Here is a 9,565-nt window from a genome sequence, read left to right as displayed (position 1 = left end):
CAGAGGTAAAAGAGGACAGCGAGACTTGGTGGAGGGATGAGGAAGTGCAGGAAAATATTAAAAGGAGATTACCAAAGAGACTGGCAAATAAAAAGTGGGACTGGAGGTGCAAAATACAGACAGGAGTACTGGGAAACTAGGCATACAGGAAAGACAGACGTGGCAAAGGAAAAGCCTTAGTGCGTTGTATGTGAAGGAGGGAAAGAACAGTGCTGAGTGGCTACACGCTGACAGATGGAGCTGGAAAGGATGTGCAGCAGCTGGAGATAATCAGGGACAGGAATGGAGATGTGCTAACAGGTGATGGGAGTGTGCAGAAAACGAGAGATTGAGGAGCACAGAGGGAGGACAGTGGGTGAGTCAGGAAGTGACTTAGAAAGGAGGAGGAGTGGAAAGGCAGCTGGTCCAGGTGCCATACCTGTGGAGGTATGGAGATGTCTGAGAGGGAGCAGTGGACTTCTCAGTAGGCTTACAGCAAAGCAGTAAGAAGAGAATCACAGCACCGTTTCAACCTGTTGACCAAATAATAAAGAAATCTTTGATGATTTTCCACCAAACGTGCACATTTGCAGACACTCTTCTTCCTGTCGTCCTCAGTCCTATGTTGATGCAAGTGTTCAGTTATTTCTGACTGTTCCAGGTTTCATGTCTGTAGTTTTCCCAGTTTAGGGAAAGAAAGGGGTTTGTCTTTTGGTTAATGTTTTGCTATCGGCCATAATGAACGACACACATTTGTCAAAATCTAGTTTTGCGTCTGGTCGTCTGTGTTTGGGTCGTTATGATCACTCCACACGCTGTGGCACTGCAGACGATCAACATAATCTATGTTATAAGAGCAGGTTTGTGGTCCACACACACTGAGTAGTTCTATAAAATCATCATGAGTGAAACAGAAGCTTCCCTGGTGTGTATTATCTTTCACTACGAGTCAGATCTTGTCCTGTTCTTAGCTCTGTCTCTTTCTCACCCTCTCTGTCCTGCTCTCTCAGTGCTGTCACAGCAAAGTGTAACAGTGAAACAGAATTTACAACCACATAAATGCCATCAGACTAAAGTTAATTAATAATTTCTAATAACACAGTGTACATATGTTTATAAATGAGACGGTGCAGTCTGAATATTCAAACTGAAGGTGGACTACTGCTTTTCAATGATCAGGTACAAGGATGACCTGCAGAGCTACATCATCCTATACTGAGAGAGACGATCATTCCACAGCAGGGTGGTGCAGCACATACATGTGTGCAGCAGGAGTGACAGACGGCTCAGGGTGGGGGGGTTACATCAGAAACGTGCTCTGAGCCGTACTTGTTTGCAGTGCTGATGGACAGATTCACACATGTTTGTAGCTTTAGAACGAAAGTGCAGGGCGAACATGGATTTGCACGTGATATTAAAGTAGAAACATGAACTCAAATAAAACTTTATTGTTGAAAGTGTTGCACAAGCACATGGAACCTTTTTGCTCTCTGCCATCCACACGACTGTTGCATGAGCCAATTACAACAGACTGACAGCAGAGCTGAGGGTTAACCAAGCCGACTCATACAGGTGTAACTCATCGTGCGTTTTCAGGGGTCTACATGCGAACACCTGCATTAATACTAACAAATAAAGCGGAAGCAGCAGCTGGGTTCAGGCTCAGGTCTCCCCCCGCGGCTCCGGCTCACAGCCCAACATGTTTGTAACATATATAATTACAGATATTCCGCATTTAAACACGTCGCTTCCTGGCGTGGACATGTCGGCATGTTCACAAACAGGCGGATGTCCAACCTGATCAGCCTCAGCGCAGGAACAGACCCATATTCCCAGCGCGGTGAATTCTGGGAACACACAGTAGTTTCAAGATGGCGGCGAGCAGGAGGCTGGCCAAGGTAAATCCGTCGTTGCCGTTCTTTTTGATCGTTTCTAATGTTTAAGGACGTATTGACGGTTAGTGGAAGCGTCCGTCCTTTGGCTCGTGTTCACGTTACAGAGTATATTTGCATTAAGTGACCGTCAGTGTCCAGCTGTAGCTGCAGCTCAACAGAAACAAGAGGTCAGCATTGACCACCTAGCCGACCAAATATTAACGTTAGGCAACTAAGCAGTCCCAAATCAGGCCGGAGGATCTACAGGGATCCTGCCCGGGGCTGCCAAAAACCTCATTCAAGTCTCTTATCTACAGTTTGAACGTCAGAAACTCTTGAGTTGTGTGACCGAGGGAGTCAATCCGGCAGCGGGCAGCCCGAGATCGTGTCAATTTCCACGGCATAAGACGTTTGCTAATCAGCTAAGTTGCTATCCCCAGGTCTCAGCTAGCTACACTTCAACTTAATCAGACTTTGAAGTTCGCCATTAGGAAGTGGGTGTGAACTACAGCGCAGCGTTACACTTCCAGTAATGCGGCCTGAAGGCGACACACACTAAATGCTGCTTTCGTTTTGTGTAGTGGTCGTAGCATATTGCGTAAGGTCTGCGTTAACCTACGTTTGTTTCCCCGTGATTATCGTTTCCGCCTTTAAACGTACACTGCGCTGAATGAGGCGGTTACAGGAGGCTGTGTGTTTGAAGTTTACCCGGAGTAACAACGCTGAAAGCACGGGGAGCAGAGCTGGCCTGGAACCGGCTCACTGATGCAGGTGGAGTTATTCAGTGCGGACATGCAGATTAACATTAACAGGATTTCATTCACGTGAAACAAACGTCGGTGCTGTTGGACCGTAAACCGGTCACACGCTGTTTATTAATCACAATCACTTTACCCTAAAAACGTGTTAGACACACCGTCGAGCTGTGCAACAAAAACCTGCCACAGATGGAACCACGAGGCTGGCTGTAAGTGCCACTCAGGGGGTTTCAGCTAATAGCTAACATAATCTAACGTAAGTCAAACTGGTGACAGAACCAGTAACCTGATGGCAAACTAGGAGGTCCACTGTGGTGCTGCTGGATGCAGGTTGTAGTTCACTTTCACTTTCACTGTTGGCTGCTGCACTGAAATGAAAGAGAAACGCTCCTGTTGGCTGGAAGGCTTGAGTTTGGTTAGCATGTGATGAATTAAGATGAAGTGCAACGCTGCTACTTTATGCAATGAAATAGTTGCAATCCAAGCAGTTTAGAGCTTAACAGGTCACTGGACACATACTGTGAATAAAACATGTAGCGCTGAGCACATCCTCAGATCTACCATATACAACAACACTTCTCTACAGAGCTGAGATGTTGCAGTTGGTTTGTCATTTGTTTTAAGTGACATGTTTCATTGTATAGCAGCTTTAATTTTCTTTACCTGAAAACACTGGAGGTGGTGCTGTTTAGTACTGGGGACCTCTGAGGTGGATGACAGGAACCAAACCAACATCAGCTTGTTGTTTCTTTGCTCTTACTTTCTGCTTAGACTTCACATCAACATTCAGGAAAGAACGTGTAAATAATGTCAGCGCAGTTTAAAACCTGGTGTGTAGTTTGGAGGCTGAAACAGACGAGGCTGCGTCTTCCTGCTACGCTGTCCTAAACTGGTGGTGTCATTTGGGTGGTGCATCCTTCCACTCTGTAAAATCATACATGTTTTATTTTTCTTGTATTGACTGTAATAACCTTTCTAATATCAACTGTGTGCTCGTTCTTTCAGGAACTTGATGAGATTCGCAAGTCTGGAATGAAAAACTTCAGAAACATTCAAGTTGAGGAATCAAACTTACTGGCATGGCAAGGGCTGATTGTTCCTGTAAGCTGCTGTTCCTTCTTTGGCTGGTCTGAGATACGTAGGCCCGAGGTTCCCCTTACTAACCTTATTGGTTCCCTTTCAGGACAACCCTCCTTATGACAAAGGTGCATTCAGGATTGAAATCATTTTCCCCACCGAGTACCCTTTCAAGCCTCCCAAGATCACATTCAAGACAAAGATCTACCACCCCAACATTGATGAGAAGGGCCAGGTGTGCTTGCCTGTGATCAGTGCAGAGAACTGGAAGCCTGCCACCAAAACTGACCAAGGTTGGTGCTGAAGTCTTACACAGGGCTGCTCGATGTGAGTCGCAGCGAGCTGGAGAGCTGCACATCTTTTGATTTTTGTCTGACGTGATGATTGCAGGAAAAAAAGTCCGTGTCCAAAATAAAACGTTGTCCTGTTTCAGTAACTGTCCGTCTGTCGGGCTCAGAGCATTTTCACATAGAGCTCCGTGTGACGAACAGAGCAGAAAGCGTGTTTTATGCACACGCATGGTTGTGTGATCAAAACACAGTGTTTAGTATGTTTTGTATTTATTGAACAGCACAGCTATAGTAACAGGAAGCTGCCGATTCTGTGACTCAGTAAAGCGTCACATCGTTTAGACAGCTGTGTGTTTTTATATCGCTGCTACTGCAGCTGCTAACCTGTTTGTTTCATCAGCGAAGCAGGAGACACAGAGATGACTCCTACTCACAGTTTAGGGAACATTTATTCCCTAAATCTTAAACATTGAGTGTTATTTCAGTTTGAAAGAAACAAAGAGAAACCTGCAGAGTTTATCACAAAGTGTACGTGAAAAACAAGAATGAACTCAGCACCGACTCAGTTTTCAGTGTTGTCCCTCAGGTGGTAGGACCTGCTGCCAGACAGCTTTTAGTACCTGGTGACGGTTTCAAGCGAGCAGAGTCGGGCAGAAAGTGTGATGACAGCAGACCTATCACAACAATCAACCCCACCAGTGTTTGTGAAACATGGAGGGAAACAGCTGCACATAAACCAACACTGTGGTCCAACGATGGGTGCAGGTGCAGCTATAATCCTCAGTCTCCTCCATTGTTTGGGCCACCTTGCTATAACAACCCATCATCATTGGGGTGGTGCTCAGTTGTCATGGAAACAGTGGAGACGAGGTGCTAGTGTAAACGAGGGAGATCTGTGGTCAGTTTCCACAGTGCTCGTGGGTATAAATGTCGTTATAATTTGGGTCCTTTAATGATTTCTTTGAACCGGTTTCTTTCAGGGTGGAGTGACTGTGCAGCGAGCACGTTGAACCACTTTAGAAACAAGTTTGGATTGATTTTGTCTGATCCACACTACGACTGAAAGCAAGCTGCCCCTCAGTGAGTGGGGCTTGGCCTTTAGCATAGTTCTGGCAGGATATTTGACCACCGTTCTGGGCACAGTGGGTAGAGTTCATTTCAGTTGGTTTGGTGTCATGGAGCCATCTCTGTAACCCTAACCTCAGTCTACAAACTCTTCAGTAGGGTTAATGTTGGGCTTTTAAGAGCATCCCAGGAGCTCAGTGCAGCCGTTTCTAAATGACTGCAGATTCTGGGATCACCAGTTTCAACAGTTGGACATAAGTGCAAGTTATTTGGATGTGTTAGCACTTTGCTGAGGTGTAGGAGAGGACACGTTAACCTGCAGCTGCCCACGTGGAGAAAAGTCAGCGTCAGATCAGACGTTTGAGTTGACAGACGGATTTAAAATTGTGCATCCAATTCTTTCTTTCTTTTTTTTTTCTTTTTTAAAAGTCCTTAAAGATGTGCCGTACAGTCGCTTCACCCTGGAAGAGTTACTGTGAGCGTCTGTAAACTTTTGGCCTTTCATTATAATCAGGTTATAATGGTTTCTACTGTCAAACACATCGTTACATACGTCACACTGCAGGGTTTCATCTCACTGGTTAATCTTTAAGCTGACAGTTTTAATTCAATAGTTTAAATGTTTCCCCATAAGCTGAGCTTCAGTCTGCTGACGTGGAAGAGCATCTGTCCTCTCAACAAACACCATACATGCAACCACGCAGCTGAAATGGGGGTTAACCTCTACTGTGCACGAGAGATGGCACGATACCACTTTTTTTATATCCGTACCGATATCATAAATTTGGATATCGGCCGATATGATATGAATCCAATATAGTGTTTTTTAATCAATAAAACTGTTTTTTTAATATCTTGCTGCATTTTGTATAAGTTCATACTCAAGTTTAAATAAACAACAACACTAAAGCTATTCTGTTACTCCTGTATGTAAAAAAAACACACTGCACCCAAAATATTTCATAGTTCAGCAAAACTGATCAATCTAATAAACTTAAACCTGCTCCATCCTCCTATTCTGGTATTTTAAAGAGTAAGCAACCTAACTAATAGGGTTGCAAACTCCAAGCAAAAAAAATAGGGAACCACCCCCCACCCTCCACCTCATGATGCTTAATTGATGTAATCAACTTTAATTTGATGCAGTGTGGGGGGGGGAATGCACAGAAATAAATTATTTTTCAAGAATGAAAATAGATTCAACAGAACTGCACAGATGGAAAAAGTACTATAGCTTACTAGGGTATATTAGACTTAACAGTTACTATATACAGTAATGGACTTCTATACATTTTACATCAGATTAAAACTTTGGGTGTAAGATAATTATTTATTAAAAGCTCGACATTTTAAATGAGAATAAGAAAGAAAAGTATGTCTTTGTGCCCCCTTTTCCCTGTTCATGCCCTATCGGCCCCCCTGGCTAAACTTTGCTAGATCCGCCCCTGCACAGTTACCAGCGTCAGCTACGTAGAAAAAGATCCTGGTGTAGAAAGTAATATTAAATAAATTCTAACAACAGCTTATCAAGCTTAAACGTGCTGCTGTTGTTCAGCCGCTGGTTTCCTCTTTCTGGTGCAAAGTGGACTAAAAACAAAGAAGAGAGACGATCAGCTGATCATTGATCAGTTTCACATTGAAGGAGAGGGAGGGGGAGGCAGTCTCTCCATATATCGTTTGTTAAGCTTAACGTGGGAATGATTTACAAACATTCAGAGATGAACTTACACACTTGCTTTACTTCTCTCTGGGAAAACTTCCTCTGAGTTTGGTAGCGAGGCTACAAATACACACAGCCGCTCTATCACGTCACCACACTGCTCCGACGTGCTACAGTTATGAGCCGAGTTACGGCGTGTCGCAAGTTTTGTGAGGTGCTTTTTTTGTTATTTAATGGATCGGATTACATTTTTTTTTTTTATTATTATTATTTCTCTCCGATATCCGATCCAGTAATTTACGGACCGATACCGTATCGGTCCGATACGTAATATCGGATCGGTCCATCTCTACTGTGCACATGACTTATTGCAGCAACGTCATTGGTTAATCAGTTCCCAGTTGCCCTCTGTAGTGTTTCAGAACGGTCCCATGGATTTATCAGTGAACTTACATGATGTGTGCACGTTTCAGAAGAACGACACGACTGTGCTGATCAGGTCTATCAGGGCACGCTGGGTTTGTGTTTGTGGATTCACTGAGCGCGTCTCCTAAACGTCCACACACAACAGAAACAGTTTTATTTAAACAATCACAACAACATTAAGCTGAAGCTGCTTTCCACTGTCAGTGTGTGTTACCTACAGTCATACAACATGTGTTTGCATGATGTGAGACTGACGAAGAGAAGGTTGGACTTTCTCACGACACAAACTCATGAGTTCACTCTGACTCTAAAGACTTATCTAAGTGCACAAGCTGCAGACGGTTTTGTTTTTATTACTTTTTAGAAATGTTTTCTATTTCTTTGCTTTACATGATGATAGTTGTGAAAAGCTGTAAGTCACAGCACACTGCAGCCTCCTGACAAACAAACTGCTGTGACAGTGGAGGCTGTGGCCTGTTAGGAAGCATTTTGTGTCTGACTCTATCTCCTTCGTGTCTTTCAGTAATTCAGTCCCTCATCGCGCTGGTGAACGACCCCCAGCCCGAGCATCCCCTGAGGGCCGACCTAGCAGAAGAATACTCAAAAGACCGTAAAAAATTCTTGAAGAACGCAGAAGAATTTACAAAGAAACACGGAGAAAAGCGGCCAATGGACTGATCACGTCACGAGCGCGTAGCCCTCTGTCTGCCTCCCTCCCCAGCCCCCTTCTGTTTCACGTGTCCGACCAAATACTGATCTTCCTCTGCCCTCCCCGCTCCGTCCCCCACCAGCAGCTCGCCACCTCCTCGGCCCCCCCGTTTCACATAGCGCTCCTTTAAACGGCCCTGGAGCTGCCCCGCTGAGGCCAGGCAGCGACAGCCAAGCAGGACTCTCTGTGGATCAGACCGCTTTCTCTCTCTCGTCCTCGTCGCCGTAGATCTCCAGACCATTTCTAACTTTCTACTCTTTCTTAAAGTGAAAATGGGGAAAAAAGAAATGCTAAGGGAACATGATGTGTTAATTTTCTTTGGGCTTTTTTGGCTTTTCCTCAGTAGAAACAGCTCCTGTTTTAAATGGATCTCACTTAGACATGATTGGTCATAAATATTTGATTCTTTTATTTTGAAAAGCAGAAGACGAGTGTGTTTGTTTTTGGTTTTGTTGGTTTTCATTTGGCCCATCTTGTGTAACATTTTAAGCTGAAACACATGAAGTAGTGAAATGAGAGTTGCCGTAGCTCAGACCGAGGCCGATGTTTGGCTGCAGAAATGCACCGTACTCTGTGGAACATCTCACATCTCCTCCCCCAGAGTCTGTAACAGTTGACAATGTTAGGCCGTACACGAGTCGAGTTATTGTAGAAATGCCAGAGATGACTTCCGAGTGTTAAAGATTTTCAAACACTAAAACATGCAGCTGAAAACTTCTGCATCACAGATGGTTAGCCATTCACCCGCCCTCCTCAACAGCCATTGGCTCCCAAACGTCTTTTTTTTTGATTGACACTTGTGTATAAAATCTGCAAGAATGTGTTGGATTGATTTGAATTTCCATGCATGTCCCCTTTCCTCCTGCTGGGTGCCCAGTATAACCATGTTTAGAACCAGGAACCTGTAGTACACTGAGACATACTCACATAGTCCCAGCTGAGAGGGGCCTAACTTATCAAGCTGGGGGAAGGAGACGCTAAGCTTGAAGCTTGGATCAGCTCCTGGAGATCGTCCGAGAAACGGTAACCTAGAAGGCAGCTGGGAGAGGGCTGGCCGTCCAGGGATGTGCCGGGACATGGAAAGGGACTGCAGCGGCCAAACAACACCATGTAACAGCTATTTGATCTGCTCCCAATATTGTTTCATAATAAAGATGATGGCTTACCATTTGGCCTCCATGTTTTCCTGGTGCTGTGGGGATGTTGTGTTGGGACTCGATCCAGTGCTGCTTACAGAGGGACAGATTCACTCCACTTCCAGCATAAACTGGGATTTGGTGTTTAAAAAAAGCCACACCACAGGTATTTAGTGAGCGCAGTGAGGGGAAGAACAGGCTAACAGAGGTAACACACCGCGTCAGTCCAGGGCTGCAGAGAGCTCCCTGCTGTTGGCCTGAAGAAAAGCAAAGTTATAACATTCAAACTATCAAATCTCTGTTCACACCAACGGACCCTTTATCTACAGCTCGGTGAATAATGGAGGCCCACAGTAGTTCTGACAGCAGCTAAACTCCATGCTATAAGCACATACAGATAAAATTGTGCCATACAATAGTAATGGTAGCATCTACCAACACATTAGATTTAGATGGTGAAAACTTATGAAAGACTAGGGGACTCTCAGCTGGGCAATATCTGCCATTTGAGCCAATATGAGAATAAAGCTGTTTTATGGCATATTAACTGTAATGGTTGTTGGGTCTGCGCTTCCACAGGCCGCTGGTTTA

General features: G+C 44.6%; 1 protein-coding gene across 4 annotated transcripts; it reads left to right on the top strand.

The window, feature by feature from the left end:
* The first annotated feature begins 1,685 nt into the window (after positions 1–1,685).
* ube2l3b (ubiquitin-conjugating enzyme E2L 3b) lies at positions 1,686–9,006 on the top strand. Of its 4 annotated transcripts, none has more exons than XM_040046553.1 (4): positions 1,686–1,877; positions 3,617–3,712; positions 3,795–3,981; positions 7,653–9,006. In XM_040046553.1, the coding sequence occupies exons 1-4, from the start codon at positions 1,851–1,853 to the stop codon at positions 7,805–7,807; spliced, it is 465 nt and encodes a 154-aa protein (XP_039902487.1). In that variant the 5' UTR covers positions 1,686–1,850; the 3' UTR covers positions 7,808–9,006. The 4 variants fall into 4 exon arrangements, with proteins under 4 accessions (XP_039902487.1, XP_039902488.1, XP_039902490.1 ...); XM_040046554.1 differs by lacking the exon at positions 1,686–1,877 and adding an exon at positions 1,900–1,935; XM_040046556.1 differs by lacking the exon at positions 1,686–1,877 and adding an exon at positions 1,942–2,041.
* The last annotated feature ends 559 nt before the right edge of the window (positions 9,007–9,565 follow it).

This window comes from Simochromis diagramma, unplaced genomic scaffold, assembly GCF_900408965.1.
Source record: "Simochromis diagramma unplaced genomic scaffold, fSimDia1.1 OVJJ01000005.1, whole genome shotgun sequence".
Taxonomy (NCBI): domain Eukaryota; kingdom Metazoa; phylum Chordata; class Actinopteri; order Cichliformes; family Cichlidae; genus Simochromis; species Simochromis diagramma.
This window is presented reverse-complemented; position numbering and strand designations above follow the sequence as displayed.